The 23595-nt window shown below is 34.0% G+C and overlaps 1 protein-coding gene across 5 annotated transcripts in view; it reads left to right on the forward strand.

Moving 5' to 3' along the window:
* LRBA (LPS responsive beige-like anchor protein) overlaps window positions 1-23595 on the forward strand; it is a 725452-nt gene that overhangs the window by 577917 nt on the left and 123940 nt on the right. For all 5 annotated transcript variants that reach the window (XM_034661533.1, XM_034661532.1, XM_034661534.1 and 2 more), the window contains one exon: window positions 4554-4706. In XM_034661533.1, coding sequence (XP_034517424.1) covers window positions 4554-4706 — 153 coding nt within the window. The remainder of the gene's footprint in view (window positions 1-4553; window positions 4707-23595) is intronic.

The following is a 23595-nucleotide window of genomic DNA, read 5'->3' on the forward strand; positions in this document are numbered from 1 at the left end:
CCTCCAACCCTCACACTCTCTTGCTTGCTCGCTCTTTCAAATAAATAAATATCTTACTTCTTTAAAAGATTTTATTTATTTGACAGAGAGAGAGAACATGAGCAGCGGGAGGGGCAGAGGGAGAAGCAGACTCCCCACTGAGCAGAGAGCCCTACTCAGGGCTTGATCCCAGGACCCTGGACTTATGACCTGAGCTGAAGGCAGATGCTGAACTGACTGAGCCACCCAGGTGCCCAATAATCTTTTAAATAAATAAATAAATAAACAAACAAATAAATCCGTGTTCATTCTTTAAATTTCCTGATGGGAATTTTTTTTTTCTTATGAAAAAAAAAGCTGAACTTCACAGCCTGACATTCAGGGCTTTCCACACTTTGATCCTGCCTACATCTCCAACTTTATTTCCCACTGCATGTATATAGTCCTCTCTAAACCAATTAAATTCTTCTTCATTGATCATTAGAAGCAAGTGATATGCACATTTCACTCTCTACATTCCCCCATCAGAATATTCTCGTCTTTCTTTGGTTATTTATTTCTTATTTTAAATGCCATTTTTCAATCATTCATTCAACAGATTTTTACTGAATACCGCATATTTGTTACACTCTGTGCCTAGGTTTTGGAGGTATGGTGGTGAGCAAGATAGGTAAAGTCTTCAATCTTATGGTGCCTTCAGTTTAGAAGGAGATACAAGCAAACAGATAATTACAGTACAATTTGATGAGTGTTGTATTGGGGAAATACAGTATATTATGCTTTTTTCCCTAAACCTTTCTCTTCCCTCCCCCAAACTTTTAGACATAATTTTCTCTTTTGAATTTCTAGACTGCTCTTTGTTCCTACTACCAATTACATCCTAATAAGTATATTCTTTCACTCTTATTTAGCAGTTTAGACCTAAACTCATGTCTCTATATCCCAGATCTTTAACACAGTTTTCTGCAAAGAATAAAAACTAAATAAATACTTCTTTGTGATAATGATGTGTTCTATTACCCTTCATAAGCCTACCTAAGGCTTAAGAAAATAAATAAGAGGAACTTATTCTTTTATTTTTTAATTTTTTTATATCTTAACTTGTATTTTTTTTTATTCAAGTAAAATTAACATCCAGTGTTATATTAGTTTCAGGTGTACAATATAATTATTCAACAGTTCTATATGTTAAAAAGTTTTATTAATAACATCAGCACATTGTATTTGTATGTCTGCTCATACTGCATTCTTCCTACCGTTTTGTCTCCTTAGATAATTCTCACTAAATACATTGGTGTCTTTTTATTATTGGATTATAAATTCATAATTACCAACTCAAGTGGATAAGAAATGTCCCAATTTGAATTCAAATCTTCCTCATATCAGGCTAGTAGGAAATTCATTCACAGTCATTAGAGAGTAGAGCAGAGATCTCATTCTCCAGTCTGTGATACCTAGGAAATTGGCCCTCACATCTTCAATCCATCTTGTTCATTGGTCATATCCTCATTGTCGAAGACACATGGACTTTTGGAAGTAGGCAGCTCTGCTTGGGTTAAGAAATACTTGCTGATTACAGAGGCGCTGGTGCCAAGGCGCTCGTTTCCCTAAGGACACCGTCATGCGACTACCATGTTGGGCAGTTGGGCAGATTGTATGTACCAGCACTTGACTGAAGGAAAGAATAGGAACTAAATCCAGCATGTAGTAGCTTACCAAACTGACTTCCCTTTGGCTACGTTAGCCCAGAAGGGTTGCCTTTTTCTAATTCATGCATTAGGTACTGTATGGGCAAGCTATGACCAAGATCACCATTTGCTGTCCCCTGGGAGACAATCTTAACCTCTTCATCCCCTCCTCTTCCCCTCAGGCCAAATGAAAGCTGATTATATATAGATTTTTAGGAATTTGTTTCCCTAATCTTGGGAACAATCTCTTTCTTCTTAGCTTCTATCCTTAAAAATACTAACCTTTGATACTGCTTCTTCCTGGACACCTTACTAATCTCCTGTGTTTGCTTAGACTTTGACAAAAGACAGAAAAAGGATGTCTTCAGGAGGCTTCCACTCTAGACCCTGCAAATATTCTGAAATTGACTACTCTTTTGAAATTGAAGGGGTATGGGGTAAGAGGTAAAAATAACAATTGAAATATTAAGCTATATTTTTAATTAACTTAAAATTTTTAACTTTGAAATATTCTTATGTCTGTTGTACAAAATTTATAGGATATCTATCTTTAGAAGGAAATCACAAGATATATGGTAATTAAATGGAAATTGATGATTTACTACTTTCCTCCTGGCATGTATCTGAAATAATATAGTGCACTAAAGACTTTAAAAGTTTAAAATTGCTTTCTTTATATTTTTCATCAAAAATTTCTTTTTGTTTTATGTGTATTTTTTGCTCCCTTTAGTTAAATTAAGTGAATTTATCTTTAGGGTAAGCTGTCAATATTAAAGCAACAAAATCATTTAAATTCATAATAAGTTTATATGTTTAAATAAAGTGTGCCAGGAACAAGCTATATTTCTGTTCATTGAATTTAGAACTTTTAAAAGAACGAGGAAGAACATTTCTGTTTTGAACAAGTATGTTTTTGTCAATTTGTTTAGCAACCTGAATAGAGACAAATACACAAAATCTTAAGAATTTTAGTGCTATACATAGGAAGGTTTGAAGACTTCATTTGTTTGAAAATTGTTATGAAATGTCACACTTTGAATATACAAGGTATGGTCCTTCTTCTTATTGTAGAATAAGACTTGGGAAAAGTAACATTCTTCTTTGTTAGCACAAGTAATACGGAGTGAAAATAAGACATTTTGGTAAAATTTCTCAAAGTTGCAATTTATTAAATGCACACTTCAGCAAATTAATAGTAGTTATAAAGCAACTTATCTTCATATTTGGGTAAATAATAATTATAGCATATTATACAATTCTTCCTGTTTGATTAATTGTATTATATAATAAGCATATATAGATACATCATATATATTTTTTAAGGAAAGCCATGTTCTAATTATGAAAGAGTGAAAAGTTTTTTACTTTTTAAAAAATTACTTAGAATGTATATTAAAAACTTGTATTTAAAACGTTTAGTAATATGTATACTATATAAGTAGGACTCATACTTATTTGGTGGCGAAGGACACAGGCTTTAGACAAATCTTGATGTAAGCTCCAAATTTATCTAAATTAGCTGTGTAACCTCAAATTACTTAACTTCTTTCAGCCTTAGTTCATTTTTAAAATGGAGGTGATACCTTGCGAAGTTCTTAAAATTAAATGTGTTAAGGTTTATTAAGAGTTTTAGTACCTAACTCATCTCACAATAAATGTTAGCTCAAATATATTGAATATAACTTTTTGTTACATAAAATAACACACTTATGTCTTTCGCCTTTTATCAGTTAAGACCTGCATGCATCATTTTTGGAGATGAAAATCTTAATATTTTTGTGTGATTTCATTTACGGTTAAACTTTTTAGAGGGTTCTTCCTTTTAAAAAAAAATGTTCGATTTAAATGTTTTTCAAGTCTAATGATCAGGTGATTATCAGGCATTTGGAGGACAAGCTCATTTCTACCCTGCTTGGTTAATTATTGTGATTGTAAACAAAGGATGTACAATTCAAAGTCAAGCAACATTTCACATGGATGACGGAGGTGATAATAGCTTAATTCCTGCTGGATCTTTTTTCTTTGCTCTGGAGAGTTCATACTGACCTTGTCCAAAATCTGATGACCTCCCTATTTTACTCAACTGTTTGGAAAGCCAGGCCTGCCATAGCTGGCCCTGAGGGGGTATCTAAAAGACCACTGAGTCACTGACCCATGTCAAGACTGGATTTCAAGTCTGATCTACAGGACCTCTGAAATAGTTATACATGAGGCTTATTGTACACAAAAACCTAACTAGCTGCATTTTCTGCTTATATAATACCCTATTGAAGTGTGTTTTAAATGTTCTTAGTAAAGTCACATATTTAATTTACCAAGTTTCTTATTGCAGGTCATTTTCTAGTCTACCTATAAATTTTGATCTTTAATCAAAGGTAGTATAACTAAACTTGAGTGTCTTGAAATATAAGCAAAATATATTGTTAAACCACAGCTAAATGTGATGAATATTTTCCTGGTTGATGAAGGGACCAGTGCAGTGGCATTTTAATACTTATAAAGATTTTGGGGGTTTTTTTCTGGCAAAAATTCCACATACCTCATAAAAAATTTAATTTAAGCTGTTATTGTTACAGCATGTTAATCTCTGTTTATACTTTGTCAAACCTCAAATAGTATTCAAAGTTGGTATGTAAGAGTTTTGAGATTATGAGAATTGTCCTGAAAGAAAGCATAACCAACCAATAAGGTGTTATTTATTTGATTGGATGGGATCTGTCTACCTTAATAGTAACTTAGTATGAGAGCTGTGATAGGGAAAGAAAAAAATTCCCTATGTTTATTTTGTTCTAATTCAGCACAGTAGGAAATGACCATGCCCCGTTATGATTATCTAGTCAGTATTCTATAGTTTATAATATGGCATTGTCTTTTATTTTTATATAGGAGTTGATCCCTGAATTTTATTATCTCCCTGAGATGTTTGTCAACTTCAATAATTATAATCTTGGAGTGATGGATGATGGGACAGTAGTGTCTGATGTTGAACTTCCTACTTGGGCCAAAACCTCAGAAGAATTTGTTCGCATAAACAGATTGGTAAGATAGTAATCATCTACTCTGTCTGTCATGAGCCTTTTCTCAAAGTATCTTTCATATGTTGGTATAATCATTAACTCTTGGTTTTCTGGACAAAACTGTAGTTGGTAGAGATAACTGAAAGTGACATAATAGTTCATGAATTTCCATATATTTTGTATTAAATTTCATTGACTTGAAAAGTGTAACGGTTTCTTTTATTCTTTTATGCAGTATTTAGGTTACTTTCATATGCACAAGATAATTCAGAATTAAGTGAAACTGGAATTAAATGCTTTATGGAACATGAGTTTCTTGTCCCAGGAAAATAACATAATTCTGTGCTCTAGGTTAGAAGGTCATTGTACATTTTGGTAATAGAAACAGGGTTTTCAAGTTATACCCTGTATCTTTTCAAGGAAATCTTCATGTAATATTTAGAACATGAAAACTTAAAAACTTAAAAGCACAGTAATCATTGTGTTCTTCATACACCTCCCTAGTGAATTCTTTAAAGTCCTCTCTTATGTGCATTCTTGTATTATTTTATGAAAAAGTAATATGTCTTTTCCTTTTTGCCTTTAAGTTTCATAAAAGTTTGGAATCTAGTAGCTTTTTTTCTCAGTTTTTAAAAGTAATGTCTCTGTCATACTCCATATTAAAAATGAAATCTAGGGGTGCCTGGCTGGCTCAGTCAGTGGAACATGCACTGTTGATCTCGCAGTTGTGAGTTGAAGCTCCATGTTAGATGTAGAGATAACTTAAAAAAAAAAAAAGAAAAATCTAAATTCCAGTGTGTTTTTAATTTATAGTTGTGGGAAATTCTTGTGTTTTAGTTTTCTAAGTGATATTTCTTACCTTTTATACCAACATTTATTTTTTTTTAAAGATTTTATTTATTTATTTGACAGAGATAGAGACAGCCAGCGAGAGAGGGAACACAAGCAGGGGGAGTGGGAGAGGAAGAAGCAGGCTTATAGCGGAGGAGCCTGATGTGGGGCTTGATCCCGTAACGCTGGGATCACGCCCTGAGCCGGAGGCAGATGCTTAACCACTGTGCCACCCAGGCGCCCCCAACATTTATATTTAATCCTGTCTTCCAGATCCTAACTGCAATCCTTTTATTACTGAAATTTCACATTTATGTATGTGGAAGCAGTGCAGGGTGGAATGAACATAGGCCTCGAAGTTAGAACAAGTTTCCCAATCCTGGATAAATCACTTTGCTAATTATGGGATTCTAGGTAGTTTAGCCTTTTGGAGACTTGGTTTCCTCATATGTAGTCTGGAGATTATGAATATAAAATTTTAATTATGTATGTAAAATACCTAGAATATTCTTTGGCTTACAGTGGGCACTTGGAAATTAGTACCTAATATTATTCTATCGTAGTCTTCAGGTACATGTTTCATTTTACTTTTACCACATGCATTTTGGAAGATTATATTTAAAACGAGGGCACAAGACAAGGATTAGCTCTGACAGATACAAAAGGAGAATCAAACTTTAAATGTGACAGTTGTCTATGGTTGTGTGATTCAACACGGCCCACCCAGGATTCATGAAAATCAGTAAAAGGTACAGTTACTTCATAATTTTTTTCTTTCAGTGATTACCCTTTTAAAGTACATTTATTGAGATATAATACATGTACCATAAAATTCACTTTCAAAAGTATACAATTCTTTGAGTTTTAGTAAATTTATGGTTGTGTAACCATCACCACAATCCAGCTTGTGAACACTTCTTTCACTCCAAGAAGTTTCCTTATACCTGTTTGCAGTCAGGTTCTGCTCTGGGACTTTTTGTCCCAGGTAACCACTGACTCTGTCTCTATACTTTTGCTTTTTTATGAGATTTTATATAAATGGTATCATGCAGCATGTAGTCTTTGCGTGCATGGCTTCTTTCATTTAGCATTATATTTTTGAGACTCACCCATGTTGTTGCTTATGTATCACAACATATTCTATTGTATTGCTGCATAATATTCCATTGTATAGATATAGTATATTTTTACTTACTTATTTACCAGTTCATGGACAAATATTTGAGTTTCCCAGTTTGAGGCCATTATAAATATTTGCATATGTCTTAGGGTGAACATCTGTTTTCATTTCTCTTGGATAGATTCCTATGAGTTTAATTGCTGGGTCTTTTAAGAAGAAGTTGCCAAGACTTGGTATTGTCAATATTATTTATTTTAGTTACCCTAGTAGGTATCTCATTGCAATTTTGATTTGTATTTCCCTAATGACAAATGATGGTGCCTACCTTTTCACAGGCTTATTTTCTACTCATATATGTTCTTTGGTAAACTGTCTCTTTTGCCTATTTTTTAATTGGGTGGTTGTTCTTATTATAATTTAATTGTAAGTGATCTTTATATATTCTTTGTAAAAGTTCTTTATCCAGCACAGGTTTTGCAAATAATTTTCTCCTAGTCTTGTCTTTTCATTTTTTAATGGTTTCTTCTACATCCCAAATGAATCACTATTTTTAAAAAATGGTTTCACTATTAGGTACATACAAAATAACACTTACGTAACATTTGAAAGGTATAAATAATCATCCTCATTCTTCAGGAATATATTTTTAAGAAAGATGAAATCATGTTCTGATCACTTTTATTATTGGAGCACTTTCTTAAATACGATTTAAAATTTTAAGTCTCAAGAGAACCAGCTCTCTATTAATTGTTACCATATTAGTACTAGTAAGAGTACGAAGAAGTTTGTTAGAGTATTAGGTTTGCCTTAAGAGAATAGAAGGCAAACAAACATCTGAATAAGTTATATTAAAAGCTTTTCAATAATATTTTGACAATTAAGGAAATTTAATTGTGTAAATTGAGGTAAGCTCCTCTCCTGATAGTACTTCCCATCTCTGCTGTCACTACCTTTACCTCAGAAGAGCCACATCAATTTGGGATGAGCTTCCCAAGGGCACTGTAGAAAAGAAGGTAGCAGCTTACCCAGTAGTTTTCAGATTTCAGTTTTGCCTGCCCATGAAATTATACACAAAAGAATATTTTGCAATACTAACTGCACGTTTATTATAACTAATCATTAACCATATTAAACATTTGTGCCAGTGATTCCTCTTCCTATAAGTTTTATGATGTCTTCATAGTTTAGGCTCTTAATAAGCTTACATTCTTAATGGAACTGTATAAAAATCACATTGCAAATTAAATGTAAACATACTTTATAGTTGAATATTTGTATCTCTGATCTTTGAAATTTGTAATTAGGAAAGATACTTGATTTTACTTACATGTGTCTTTATGAAAGAATTCAATAACTTACACACTTTCAAAAATATTTAGTATACACCTGTGATGAACAAAGCTTTCCTACAGTACAGTCTGTATTGATTCATTTTACAACTTCCTCTTTACTTTCTGTAAATGATTAAATTATTAGTATGCTATTTTATGTGTTTGTTAGCATGTTATCACATAAGGGTTTTATCCTCCTCCTCTTTTGGTTTACCTCTTGAAGTCCACAGATTTTATGCAATGATTGTAGCTCATGAAATGCATACTACTTTGATCTGTGACCTTTTTGTGGTGCTAATCGGGTTCCTGATATCATTATACCTTACTCATTAATCATATTTCCTGCAGCCCGTCAGGCAGCCAGACAGCACAAGTCCCTGTTTTCAGCCCTCTGTTGGCAGGTTTCTGCTTTTCCAGATTATTACAGACGATACTTTGGCTTCTCATAGCCAGAGCCACATCAAGCTGTGTGTTACAATTAAAGTCAGATGGTCCTCAGGTTGAACAGGGATATAGTGTTGCAGCTGTCTCTCTTCCTGGAACAAACCAGCACCAAGAACAGATGATCTATAGGACAGTGAATAATAACAGATTGTACAGTACTCCACTGGTAGCAGGGGATCACGGAATTAATTAACTGACATACTCATTTTAAGATACACAACATGTCTTTTTTTTTATGCAGTTGGTGCCCAAATATTAATTCAAGTGGATAGGATATTTTTAGGAGCATGATTTTGATGGTGGACCAGTAATGCCACATTTTCTATTTTTGTTAGAGGACCGTAAGTACTGTCTTACCTAACCATTTTAATCCTCAGAGCTTTCTATAAGTAATGAAGATCTTATTTTCAAGTTGATTGCCAATTGGCAAATTGGCTGAAGTGTAGGATTTATGTACAGAAGACAATATGCTGTGTATTTTAGAAGGAAAAAGCACCTAGGTCTGATTAGTCTTTCAGGTAAATAAATTATATTTTCTTTGTTCAGAGCAGTTGGAATCACAGTAAAACCAAAGCAGCCTTAACTACATCCCAGAGACTAGTCTGTGTTAATATTACCTGAACCAGAAAAAAAAATTTTTTATTCCAAATACTGCTTCAGAAATATAAATGAGAAACAGGCTTTCATACTTTAAAATAATATAACACTGTATGAGTTCAGACTGCTCATCAATTATCTTTTATGATATGATGTTGATGTTATGGACCTATATTATATTGCTTCTTACAACCCTTGAGTTTTAAGTTGAAATAAGAGACAAAGAAACCCATACTCTGAACAGTAATGCTAGGTCTATTTGTAAAAGTTGAAGTGGAACATTTGGTTTAGCTGAAGGATATATAATTTATTCAAATTATAATAAAAGAAATTCATTCATTTAAAGATATTTACTGAGTGCCTATCTATGTACCAGTAATGTTAGACTCAGTGAACAAGATAGACAATATCTCTACTCTTTTGGAGGTTACTTCCTTTTTGATAACTTAGGTTTTTGAACTAGAAGGCTTCTTAAGGCTGAGAGGTGGCATGAATCTAATAAGGAAGCCTTCTATTGATGGATTGTCCTGAGGTTAACAGTTAGAATCACATTTGCTTTTGTGTATCTTCTGTAGCTTTTGTCTTCTCTGCTATTTCAGACATGAGTAGTCACTTCCTTTAGAAGGTAAAGAAAAAGAAAATGAGTATTTTATCTCCTTTCCAGATGATATATGGACAACTTAAAAGTGATGATATCTTTTAATATTACTGTCTGAGAAAAAAAAATTTTTTTCATATTTCTCTTCTCTACCATCTTTGTTTTTTTCCTGATGCTAAAATTTAAATTTATTCAACTTAAACCTTTATAGATCCAATATCTCTGAAGGAACTAGGTCAATCTTTTATAACCTTTTCCTTTGAATTTGGAAAATTTACAAATCTCAAGTGATGACAGCATAGTTGAAACTACAAATCTTATGTCCTTAATGAAAAAGTGCTATATATACATATAACAAGACCTACAGCTTGAGATGACTGAGTGCAATGATATAGCAATTTGATTATTATAATGACATATTATGTTCCAAATTGCAATGTTTAGCAAAACTATAAGTTTGAAAGTTTTGAGATTTGAAAGGGATTGCACTTTTTATTTTCTTACCTTTATTCACATCCTTGCTTCCATTTTTTGAGAAAATGGCATTTAAAAATCTTCTTAAGAGAGCTGACCAGGCAATATTTTTGAATTCCTTGGAATAGAAATACCAGGAGCTAACATACTTTTATTATATTGTTCCTTTTCCAGTTGCTTTTTCTTTTTCCACATTGATAATTACATGCCAAAATTGTAAATAGCCATTATGGTTGAGGTTGGTAATCATTCTCAACTGTGGACCTATCCCTCCCACCCCCTCCCCATCCCCTGCAGTGGTCAGATCCAAAGCTCTGGGAAATGGGAGCAGCTATGTGTGTGTGAAGTTTGGAAGAAAACAAACAAACTAACTAACTAAAATTACTATTATTCAGTTTGCTTTTGCTCCTGATATGTAATTTACTTTGGAACTTCTAGTTTGAAAAGGACATCCAAGTAAAGAAAAAAGATGTACCTTGTTGTTAGGTTATTAATTCTCCTAAACTTATTTATAAATTTAATGTAAAAACTAATTCAAGGCCCAACAGGTTTTGTTTGTTGGAATATGAAAAAAGGATTACCAAGGGCAAAGGGCCAATTATAGCCAAGACCTTCTCTGAGAACAAGAACAGGTTTTGGGACTTGCTTTATTATATATCAAGAATTATTATAAAGCTATAGTAATTAGGGGAGATTAGGAGAAATAGACTAACAGAAGTGAACACAGAATCCAGAAATAGACCAGGACATCCATTATGTTGAAGCTCTGTAGAGAAGAGAAGGACTTTAGAGTTTATGGTGCTGAGAGAGTTACTGTATTAGTTTCTTAGGGCTGATATAACGAAGTACCACAGACCGGGTGCCTTAAACAACAGAAATTTATTGATTGGCAGTTCTGGAGGCTAGAAGTCTGAAATCAAAGTTTAGCAGGGTTGGTGTTTTGTGAGGGCTATGAGGGAAGAATCTGTTGCAGGCCTCTTGTTGTCTTATACATAGCCATCTTCTCCCTGTGTCTCTTCACAGCATTCTCTCTCTATGCGTATCTGTCTCTATGTCCAGATTTCCCATTTTTATCAGGACACCAGTTATTGGGTTAGGAGCCCACCCTACTACAGTGTGACCTCATCTTAACATAAATAATTATATAAATAATGATCCTACATCCACATAATGTCATATTTTGAGTTACAGAGAGGCTAATATTTCAACATATGAATTTGGGGGAACACGATTCAACCCATAATAATACCAGTATGGAAAAAAATTACATCAGAACCTTACCTTATACAACAGAAATTAAAGTATGTTAAAGCTTTAAATACAAAGACAAACTGTAAACTTTCAGATATAATACAGGAGGGTTTTTTTTGTTTTTTTTAATTTTGTTTTTTGTTTTGTTTTGTTTTGTTTTGTTTTGTTTTGTTTTTGGTGATCTTGGAATAGAGAAAAGTTTTCCGAACAAGGAACAAAAAGTGAAAAATGATATAGCACATTAATTGGTTCTTGTATATTAAACGAACCTTGCATTCCTTGAATACATGACACTTGGATGGTATAAATCCTTTTAATATATATGGTATTTTGTTGTTGTTGTTAGTATTTTGTTGAGAAATTATTACTTTTGAGAATTTTTGCATCTGTGTTCATGAGGAATATTGGTATAGATAGTTTTCTTTTCTCGTGATATCTTTATCTGACTTTAATACCAAGATAATATTGGTTTTACAGAATGAGATATGGTTAAGGATTCTTTTTCCCCTATTTTCTGAAAGACATTGTGAAAATATTTCCTGGGGTTCACCACTGAAACCATCTGGAATGGGCTTTTTGTTGGGTGAGGATTTTAAATTACCAATACAGTTTTTTTTTTTTTACTTGTTACAGGTTTATTCAGATTTTCTATTTTTTTTTTCTTGAATCAGTTTCAGTAATTTGTATGTTTCTAGGAGCTTGTCTATTCAATCTTATTTATTGGTATAAAGTTGTTCATAATATGCCTTAATTTTTCTAAGATTGGTAGGGATGTTACCTCATTCATCCCTGATCTTTGGTAATTTATATTATCTTTTTTTCTTGGTCAGTCTGGCTAAAGTTTTGTCCATTTTGTTGATCTTTTCTAAGAACCAGCTTTTCATTTCATTGATTTTTCTCTATTGTGTTTCTGTTTTTTCTTTTATTGGGGATGACTCTAATAGCCATTATTTCTTTCCTTCTGCTTGCTTTGGGTTTAGTTTGCTGTTTTAGTAGATTCTAAATTTGGGAAACTAAGTTTTTATTTGATTTCTTTCTTTGCTTTTATTGGCTTTTACAGTATGAATTTCCCTTTATGTACTATTTTTGCTGCACCCCATAAATTTTGGTATTTTGTTTACTTAGTTTCATTCATCTCATAACATCTTCTGATTTCCCTTCTGATTTCTTTTTTGACTCATGGGGTAGTCATAAGTATATTGCTTAATTTTCAAACATTTGTGAATTTTCCAAATTTCCTTTTGTTTTTCATTTCCAGTTAAATTTAATTATGATTGGAAAATACACTTTGTATGATTTCTCTTGTTTTACATGTACTGAGACTTGCCGTATGACCTAGCGTTTGGTCTATATTGGAGAATTTTCCATTTGTTCTTGAGAAGAATGTGTATTGTGCTGCTGTTGCGTATTCTGCAGATATCAGTTGATCAGATTGGTTTATTATGTTCAAGTCTTCTATATCTTCTATATCTTTGCTGATTTTCCATCTTTCTGTCCATTTTTATTAGTGGTATGTCAAAGTACCCAGATACTGTCATTGTTGCTGTTAGTTTTGTTTCATGTGTTTTTGATCTCTGATGTTAGGTGTATGTGTTAGTTTCCTATGACTGCTGTAACAAATTACCAAAAACTTGGTGGCTTAAAACAACAGAATTTTTTTCTCTTATAGTTCTATAAGCCAGAAGTCCAAAATGAGTATTACATTTCCTCCAGAAGATCTCTCCCTCTGTCCTTACATCACCTTCTCCTCTTCCGTCTATAGTGACATCTCTCCCTGCCTTCGTCTTATAAGGATATATGTGATTATATTTAGGGTCCTTCCTGATCATCCAGGATAATGATTACATTTTAAGATCCTTAATTTAACAGACCTTTTCCCCATATAAAGTACCAGTTACAGGTTCTAGAGATTAGGATTTAGTATCTTTTTTGGTAGGTGGATGGCATTTTTCAGCCTACCACTGTGTATATGTATTTATAATTGTTACTTTTTCCTGATGAACTATTTTTCATTGTAAGTTGTCCCTCTTTGTTTCTAGTAATTTTTTTTATCTGTTTTGCCTGATATTAGTACAGGCTAGTCCAGCTCTCTTAACAGTTACTATTTGCATGGTATATAGTTTTCCATTCTTTCACTTTCAACCTGTTTGTATTTGATTTTAAAGTGTATCTGTTGTTATTTATCCATGTTATTTTTCCGGTCTAATAGTCTTTGCCATTTAAAGCCATGATTGATGTGGTTGGATTCATGTCTGCCATTTTGCTAATTATGTTCTTTAGTCTTGGGTCTTTTTGTTTCTCTGTTCCTACCTTTATAATTTTCTTTTATATTGAATAGATTTTTAGTCTACCATTTTAATTTCATTAAATTTTTTTGTGCTATTTTTTCTTGTAGTTGTTTTTATAGTCATTGCTCTAGGGACAGTATGCATCTTAATTCGTCTCAGTCTACTTCATAGTAATACTAGCTTAATTTCAGTAATGACTGAAATTAAGTAGTGATATAGTGACTTTGTTCAGATCGAGCTCTGTTCCTTCCCCCCTACTTTGTGCTATTGCCATATATATTACATCTATATATGTTATAAACCTGCTGCTTGGTGTTAAAACTATTGCTCTATGCAATCTATGTCTCTAAAGAAGTTAAGAAAGGTAAAAAAAAAAAAAGGCCTATTAATTTTATTTACTAATCTTCCCTTAATAAAAACATGCCAAAACGAAAAAAAGTGCCTCAGATACTCGGCATCATGTAGGAATGGAATAATTCCCATATAGAAAAAGTTTGAAGAGAATTGAAGTTTATACTTTCAAATACCAATGTTTTATACACTGTTTCTCTTGAAAAAAATCTTTTTTATGAAATGGATTACAGATTTCCTATCTCTTAAGCAGAAAATTCTGAACTTAAATACCCTTTTCTGGAATACTCGTGGTTAAATATTCAGATATTTGTGATGTCCTGAAAAGTTAGAGATACAGAGAGCTTTTTGTTCCTTGGCCAAAATGATCCACATTTCTCCGCTTTCTTGTAGCTTTTTTGTCAGCATTTCAGAGTTCTTTCTTATGTCAACTGTCACTTCCTATCACTTTTCTCTGTGAGCGTTTCCATCTTTCTTTGAGCTATTATATTATTTTATGCGTATATGGCAAGGTAAAAATCTGAGGGATGACCCAGTGACTCCCACCTTTAAAGTTCATAAGTTTTGTGCTTGTTTCCCTCATGGCCTTTAGTTGCTTTGAGTTTTTGCTATGTTCTAGATTCTCTGAAGACCTGAAATCTGAATTCTGGATAAATGAAACAAACTACATTTTGTTTAGTGACTGTTATTGTGCTGTATACAAGGAAAATAAAGTGAAATGATACTGTATCTAAGGTATATTACATTCATGTTGGAAAAGCGCCCAAATCTGTGTTTATTCTGGAGTATGTAACTTTCAGTAACTATCTGCTGACACTATTATTTAATATTTCATTAAAATATTAATACAACATAAAAAGCACTTTAAATTTTATAAGAATAATTTTAAAAATTCCTCCCCATGTATATCCCATCTAAGTAATTCTGAAAAGGATTGTGTCTAATAGTGATTACTCATCCCTGCAGACTTCAACCTGAGTGATACAGCTGGAAGTGTGAGGAAGAATGCAGATTTCTTTTTCTTCCTGAGAACCTACAATAGTCATGGTAGCTTCTCACTTCTAGAATAGCTTCTAGCTCATAGATTATGTCATTCTTTTCTTACCACAGTGCCTGCCACGTGCTATTCCTATTCATTGGGATGAGAGCTTACTCTTTTTCTAACCAGACTATATCTTAAAACTCATAACCTTGCTCTTCTTACCACCACCCCCTCAAATAGCAAAATAAAAACTTGTAAACAGCTCTTCTCATAACTCTTATCTACCTTGAAATCTTTCATAAAAACCTCTATGTATTATCCTATAGCCTTTCTATAACTCATTCTTAATCTGAGTTTATACATGCATGACTTATTGGTTCTTGCCTAGTGGACCTTCTATTCTTATTATAAAGTCCTGGTTACAGGTATATAGTGTATCATTGACAGTAGTGTATTTTAAAATGTGCTGCATGGAAAACAACTTGCATCAGAATCCCCTGGAGGTACAGTTAATAAATAATGCACATTTACCCCATGGTGATTTGTTTTGCTTGTATTTGGATTCCTGTAAAGTTTTGGCTGAGAGAGAAACTGCTAGCCAAAAAGAAGAAATATGCTGACTACCTTAATAAATTTCTCATGACAAATAATTTTGCTTCATACGTTATCACTCACAATTTGTTTAGTACAAGTTAATAACCAAAATATCCATCAACAATTGGAACATGAAAAAAATTAAGTGATGACTGTCTTAGACTGATACCTCTAATCTCCAATACAGTTTTTCCCACTCTCAGATTACATAGAAATTCACTAATGCTTTCTTCCAGCACTTGCTTCACTTTTTCACATTTAGGTATCTGATCCTTGGTTTCTGGTATGAAAAATAGATCTAAGTTTATCTTTATTCATGTGATTAGCCCATGCCATTTATTTTGAAGTTCATCTTTTCCCCACTGTTTTGAGGTTAAGAAGGGAGTTTATATCTCCTTTTCTGGCAACCAACACTGAACCACTAGGGTAGTACAGAATAAGTACTAAACAAATATTTGATGAATAAATATGTGAACAATTTAATTTATTTCTTTAAATTCTTAAAGTACCTTAAGTGCTGACTTCAGGGGAAAAATAATGAACAAAACCTCATCTTTGGTAACTTAGTGCTTGTCCAGAGCAATTTAAGTTCTTTTAGAGGTTAGAAGGAGGAAGAGGAGGTGAGTTTTATACAGAACTTAATCTTTGTGTAAATTATCACAGTAATGTGCTGCCAGGTACAGCTGGAAATTCTCATTTCTGCCAGGGACTAATGATAATGGTTGGAGAAGAAAAGTGAGACTAACGGGTTCACAATGTGAGACTGGGAGTTGAATTCACAGTCGAATGCTTACTCACCCAGTTCTTCTCATGACCACCATTGCTTCTGGCGGTGCTCTGCAGAGCCGGGAAGAAGTTGCCTTCAGTCCCTCACTGCCTTTGTTTCTGGCGCTGAGCCATGTCACCCACAGTTGCAGTGTACCTGAGAAGCATCATGTTTGCTATGGGTTTTCTTCTGCTTATGGATGCTCTCATGTAACTCTCTGCACAGTAATACCCAGTAAATGACTGCTTACTGTGATATTTATGTCTGTTTTATTTGCCAATAAGTGGGATATAGCCAACATTTTTTTAANTCTGCTTATGGATGCTCTCATGTAACTCTCTGCACAGTAATACCCAGTAAATGACTGCTTACTGTGATATTTGTGTCTGTTTTATTTGCCAATAAGTGGGATATAGCCAACATTTTTTTTAATTTTTTTTTTAAAGATTTTATTTATTTGACAGAGAGACAGCCAGCGAGAGAGGGAACACAAGCAGGGGGAGTGGGAGAGGAAGAAGCAGGCTCATAGTGGAGGAGCCTGATGTGGGGCTCGATCCCATAACGCCAGGATCACACCCTGAGCCGAAGGCAGGCGCTTAACGACTGCGCCACCCAGGCGCCCCAGCCAACATTNATGTGGGGCTCGATCCCATAACGCCAGGATCACACCCTGAGCCGAAGGCAGACGCTTAACGACTGCGCCACCTAGGCGCCCCAGCCAACATTTTTTTCCCAGCTAAAATGTATAAACCAGCAAATTTCCTTGGTCATGATAGCCAGAAAGTGACCTTTAAAAAAAAAAAGAAAGAAAAAAGAAAAGAAAGAAAGAGAAAGAAAGAAAAGAAGAGGGTTATTTCATGCTTTTCCAGCATGATTATTTTTTATGGTCTGGTTGATTCTTTTCACTCTGTATTTTAGAACTATCATTCGAAAATAAACTCTAGGTTGGATATAAGAGTACCTGCAATGGTACAAATAATTAATGGTTGTGGGAGTATTGTATAAATATGAAAAGGTGGGCTGGTTTTCTCTATATTAACAGATGTTTCAAATAAGTGTTAGGATACTTTTTATAAAAGGCAGATATTCTGGTTTCTTATTTTTAAGCAAAGGCAAATTTAGTCTGCCTAATTGTTATAATATTAAATAATATATCAAGTTGAATGTCATAGTGCTTGTATTTTACATAGAAATGTACATCTCATATGTTTCTGAGGCATTTTAGAATTTCTTTAGCTTAAATCAGTTCCTGGATTTTATTTTATTTTCCCTTTCTCTCTTCCCTTTCCCTACATCTTTCTCTTTTTTTCTCATTTTATTTTTTGTTTACACATTTATGTCCTACTTGAACATTAAAATTGTTTTCTACATTTTATTTGAAAATCATTTTTTTAAATTTCTAAAATATTAATGTATTTAGAGAGAGAGTTAGAGTAGGGGGAGGGTGGAGGGAAAAAGAGAGAAAATCTCAGGTAGACTCCGTGCTGAGTGCCTGTAGCCTGATGAAGGGCTTGATATTATGACCCTGAGATCATGACCTGAGCTGAAATCAGGAGTCAGATGCTTAACTGGCTGAGCCACCCAGGTGCCCTAAGAATCATTTTAAACTTACAAAGAGTTGCAAGAATAAAAGTAGCAAATAGAAGATTTATATGCTTTTTGTCCAGTTTAGCTATTAGTAACACTTTACCCCCCCTTTTTTTATCTGATCTCCCTTCTCTTTTGCTCTTTTCTCACTCCCTGTGTATATATACACATACACACACACACACACATATATATATATATACACACAGCTGACCCTTGAAAATGGGGAGTTAAGGGTGCTGACCCTCCACACACAATCGAAAATCCACATATAACTTTGACTTCCCAAATAGCCTACTATTGAACAGAAGTCTTACCAATATCATCAATAATCACATATTTTGTATGTTGTACATGTTATATAGTGTATCTTTACAATAAAGTAAGCTAGAGATAAAATGTTATTAAGGCAATTATAAGTAAAATACATTTATAATACTGTACTGTATTGATCCTGTAAGTTCATACATTTATTGAAAAAAAAAATGTGTAAAACTGGACCTGTGCAGTTCAAACCCATGTTGTTCAAGGGTCAACTGTATATGAATATATACACACACATATATATTATTATATATTGTGTTATATATGTATAATACAAATATACATATAATATATAATATAAAATACACATATAATATATAATATATATAAAATACACTATTATATACACACTACTTTTATTGAATCATTTGAAAATAAGTTACATACTTCATGGTCCTTTACCCCCAAATAGTTTAGCATGTGTCTCCAACAATAGGGATATATATTTTTTATAATAATTTTTTATTATGTTATGTTAGTCACCATACAGTACTTCCCAAGTTTTTGATGTAAAGTTCAATGCTTCATTACTTGCGTATAACACCCAGCGCATCATTCAATACGTGCCCTCCTTAATACACATTACCAGCCTATCCCGATCCCCACCCCCCTCCCCTCTGAAGCCCTCAGTTTGATTTTATGTGACCACAGTAACACCATTTCATAAATTTAAATTAATGTGGTACTTTAATCTACTTTCCATATGTCAGTTTTGTTAGCTAATGTAATAATATTCTCTATAGAATTTTTACCCTACAGTGCAGGATCAATTATAGGGTAAGTTATTACTTTCAGTTGCCTGTAACCCTGCTGTATTGGTTTCCTGGGGCTGTCGTGACAAAGTACCACAGACTGGCTGCCTTAAACAACAGAAATGTATTGTCTCACAGTTCTGGAAGCTAGCATTCTGAGATCAAGGTGTCCACAGGGTCTTGCTTCCTCTGAAGATGGTAGGGCAGGATCTGTTCCAGGTCTCTCAGTTTTTGGTGGTTCCTTGTCTCGGTGCAGTATAACTCCTCTCTTCATATGGAATTCCCCCTGTGTACATGTCCATTTCTGTGTCCAGCTCTTCCCTTTTTTATAAGGACACCAGTTGTTGGGTTAGGGTCCACCTAATGACTTCATTTTAACCTCATTACCTCTCTAAAGACCCTCTAAGGTTACGTTCTAAGGTATCGGGGTTAGAATTCCAACATCTTTTTGGGGAAAACATAACCTATAATACTTAATCTGTCTCTTTTTTTGATATTTAAAATGTGTATTATTTTGCTATGGCTATTTTAACAAAATACAACAGATGGGGTGGCTTAAACAATAGAAATTAATTTTTGCATGGGTCTGGAACTAGGAAGTCCAAGAACAAGAAATCTGGCAGGTTTGGGTTTCTTCTGAGGCCTCTTTCCTTGACTTGCAGATGGTTGCCTACTTGCTGTGTCCTCATTTTAACTTGTCTTTTCTAAAACATTATTTGAAATAATCTTTTTACGATATACTTTTTTAAATTAAGCTAAATAACTATACCAGAGACTTATATATAATAGATTCTGATTCAGACCCCTCCTAAAAGTAAAATGGTGTAAGTTGTGATCCAGATTCCTTGAAGAGATTTCATTTGCATCTAGGAGCAAATCAGTTGTATGTTTCTGGATCATCCTGAGAACATTGTATTTGGTACCATAAGAAATCATATAAAACAACTATTTTTCTTCACACCATATCTAGATTTTTATAAATTGGTTACTCCCTAAATTGGAGGCTCTCACAAATGCTACTTTTAAAATACCTTACTGGTTACTTATAGCCTTTCTGACTTTATAGCATACATAAGGTCTTTCCCAACCTGGTATAACATACAAGATCCTTCTCAATCTGTCTGCCTACTTTCCCAGCTTCAGCTCTTGCATAATGTAATCTAGTTCACATTGAGCAACTTAAACTTCCCTAAAAGTTGCATATTCTCTCATATTTTATAAGCTACTTCCTTTGCCTGCAAATACTCCACATAGCTACCCCAGTGGATGCACACACATACCATGAGAGCATGTGAGTGAGCACCCACCTTCTCCTTCCCCCTTCTCTGCTCTCTCCCCCTCATCTCCTACCTTCTACCTAACTAATTTCTGCACATTTTCCAGGATTCCTTGGGGGGAGTCTTTAGTTATACTTCCATCCACTCTCAAACACTCCCCTACCACCAACCACACCCATTCTGCCTTAGATACTCCTCTTGTGTGTTCTTTTACCTATACATATATAGTTCTATCATGTTAATGGTTTTTGTACTTTTCTATTTTCTGCACTAATTGTTGAGCCACTTGAGAATGTCTCCTATTTTAATTTGCATCCCCAAGCCTATGCACAATTTCTGGCCCATAGTGGGTCCTGTGGGCATGTTTGCTGAAAGAATAAATAAAAAATGGATGAGTCTTCAGAAAGTATCAGGGAGAACCAAAACACTTTAGGACAACAGTAGAACTTAATCTTTTCCTTGAGGGCCAGCTCTGCTCAGTTTAGTGTCTGCCTAGAAAATGCCATCATTAGTTAGTAGTTTCTGCCACATCACAGGAGAGGGTAATTTAGTCTTTAACTTCTCTGTTTCATACCTGAGTATGAATTCATTGGTGTGTGAAATCATATTCAGTAGTGAGACTCATGAAGTCAGTGACACAGAATGGTACCTAAAGGATAAGCATAGTAGCATTGCAGTCACATGTAGGTTGTTTAATAAAGATAGTTTCTGGTTAAGTATACATGATTAATGCACAAAATATATGAATAGCAATTACAAAGCATGTTGTAAAGAAAATATAAAAAATTTGTTAAAGATAAGTAGGAAGAATTTTACAGCTATGCTTCCTTTGCAATTTAAGGTTCTACATTTTAATTTCTTGGGATATATTTATATTTGGCAGTATACACTGTAGCTTTTAAAAGTGATACTGAAAAATTACTCTAAATGATTATGTGTAGGATTTCTATCATCATGCCTTTGAATTATTATTTTTCTCTAGTACTTAAGAAATGTAATATATTCAATTACTCAAAAATACCAAAGAGTTTTACCTATAAGCTAAGTTTTGTATCAATCATGATAGTTATTTTCCAATAAAAGCCCAATTATTTTTCTGCACGGCTTAGTAGAAACATTGAGAGCAAAAGTACAGACTGCTGCTTGTGTAGCGGCATCTACTGCTTTTTTTTTATGGGCTCATCAAATGTGCTTCTTACAGTTGGCTTCTTTTCTTCTGGGTTCAACATTTTTCTGTGAAAGTGTTATATGGCATTTCCCTTAGATCACGCTTATTATATAGTAAATGTGTGATTTTTTTTTCTTCGTCAATGAGATCTTTCTTCCATTTTACTTTTTTAGTCCTATGGTTGCTTAGGATGGTTCCTTTCAACAACTCACATATTTCTATCCAACCAAAGAAATGTCTAGGGAGAAAATTCTCTAACAAACATCTTATGTTCCCTTATTTTCCTCTTTCTACCTTTTTTTTCTTTCCTGAGGTACATATAATGCTAAAATATATATATTTTGTAATGTTAATGATATATTTTCCATAAACAAAATTTACTCATATTTTGCTTTATTAATAATTTTTCATTAAAATTTAGATTTTTAGAATGATAATTACTATTCGATGAACACTTAGTATGCATCAGACATTGTTGTAAGCCATTTATGGATTAATTTATTTAATTCTTACAACAGTCTTGTGAGGTAAAGTGCTATGATTCCCCCATTCCATAGATTAGAAAACTGAGGCACAGAGAGGTTATGTAACTTGACAAGATCATAGAACTGATAAATGTGGAACTGAGATTACAAAGCAAGGTACATGTGTTATTAAGCTCTTTACTACATGTGATGAAATTATCTTACTGCATATATATTAATTAAATTGTAGTTGTATAAATGAAATCATACCAATTTTAAGAATACAGTTTATATTTTATACTTTGAATGAAAATATACAGTAGTGTTTAATAAGAAGAAAAATACTTTCATCTATCAGTTTTCATCAGAAAAAAATTAAAATCTCAAAATTCATTTATTAATTTAGAAATTAGTGAAAAGGAAAATTCAGGATATAGAAGCGCAGGATATAAAACTCTGTATTTGTAGAGGGTGACATCAGAAAAACAGCAGAATAATTCTCCCAGATAGCACTGATTTTGACAATCATCCATGGATGAGAGTGCCTTTGTGGAAGTCTGGGAATCCAGTGGAAAAGTTCCAGCACACCGTTGGAGGGGGAAAAAATCCAAGATTAGATGCATTGAAGACAATGAGAGGGTGAGTTTCACTTTACTTGCCCCACCTTCCACCAAAATAGCATAGATTAGTGCCAAGAGAGACCTTAACCCACAGTTCTTCCCATGAGGGAAAGTGAGAGCATGTGAGTGAGCACCCACCTTCCCCAACTGTGTGGTACGCTGCCAAGGAGTCCCACTTCTTTCTTGCTCCATCCAGAATACTGAGGTGTACTGATGCAAACTGTGGGGTAGGAAGTGGCTGGGAGCACAGCAGCCAAAGTTCTCAAAAGGTGTCAGAGGGACCAGATCCTACAGTTTCGTGGACTTCATCTGGAAGCTTGCCTATAAGCTACTGGGGTTGCTTCTCCTGCAGATGCCCCCAACTGGCCCACAGGCACACCCAGTGTTCCAAGTACGTTACCCACATATCCTCCTACCATGTAGCTGACTCTCTGTGCATGCCCTTGAGGGCAGAGAGTACAAGCCTTTGCAGACAGCTAGGGAGTATGCATAGAAAGTTGACTTATCTCTGTGGGATTGGGAGAAAGCACACAAACTTGAGCATTCAGCATAGCTGTAAGGAAAGCAAAGGGAAGGCTATCAGCAAGCCATGGCCTAGCTTTTGAGAATCAAGAGAAGGCATACAATCTTAAGACTTCCCATTCCCCAATAGAAAATAAGAAGTGTGGAGAAGGAATATCTGTAGAAAAGGTCAGAGAAAGCTTCAGAATACCTAGCAGGCTGACAGAGTTATTTCTCTCCCAAAGCCAGTCAGTAAAGACTAGAGGAGGTGACTGCTTTTTCAGATGTGAAGATAACAATGCAGGACTTCAAGGGAACATGACACCACCAAAGGAACCTAATAATTTTCCAGTAACCAGCCCCAAAGAAATGGAGATCTGCAGTTTGCCGGATAAAGAATCCATTATAGTTGTTTTAAGGGAAGCACAGCGAACAATAAGAAAACGGACAATTCGCTGAAATCAGGAAAACAGTGGGCAAAGAAAATGAGAAGGTTTGCACAGAGATAGAAGTCATAAAAATAAGAAAACAAATTCTGGGGCTGAGGAATATAAAGAATGAAATGAAAGATGCAATAAAGAGCATTAACAG

The sequence above is a fragment of the Ailuropoda melanoleuca genome, chromosome 5 (assembly GCF_002007445.2).
Source record: "Ailuropoda melanoleuca isolate Jingjing chromosome 5, ASM200744v2, whole genome shotgun sequence".
Classification (NCBI taxonomy): Eukaryota; Metazoa; Chordata; class Mammalia; order Carnivora; family Ursidae; genus Ailuropoda; species Ailuropoda melanoleuca.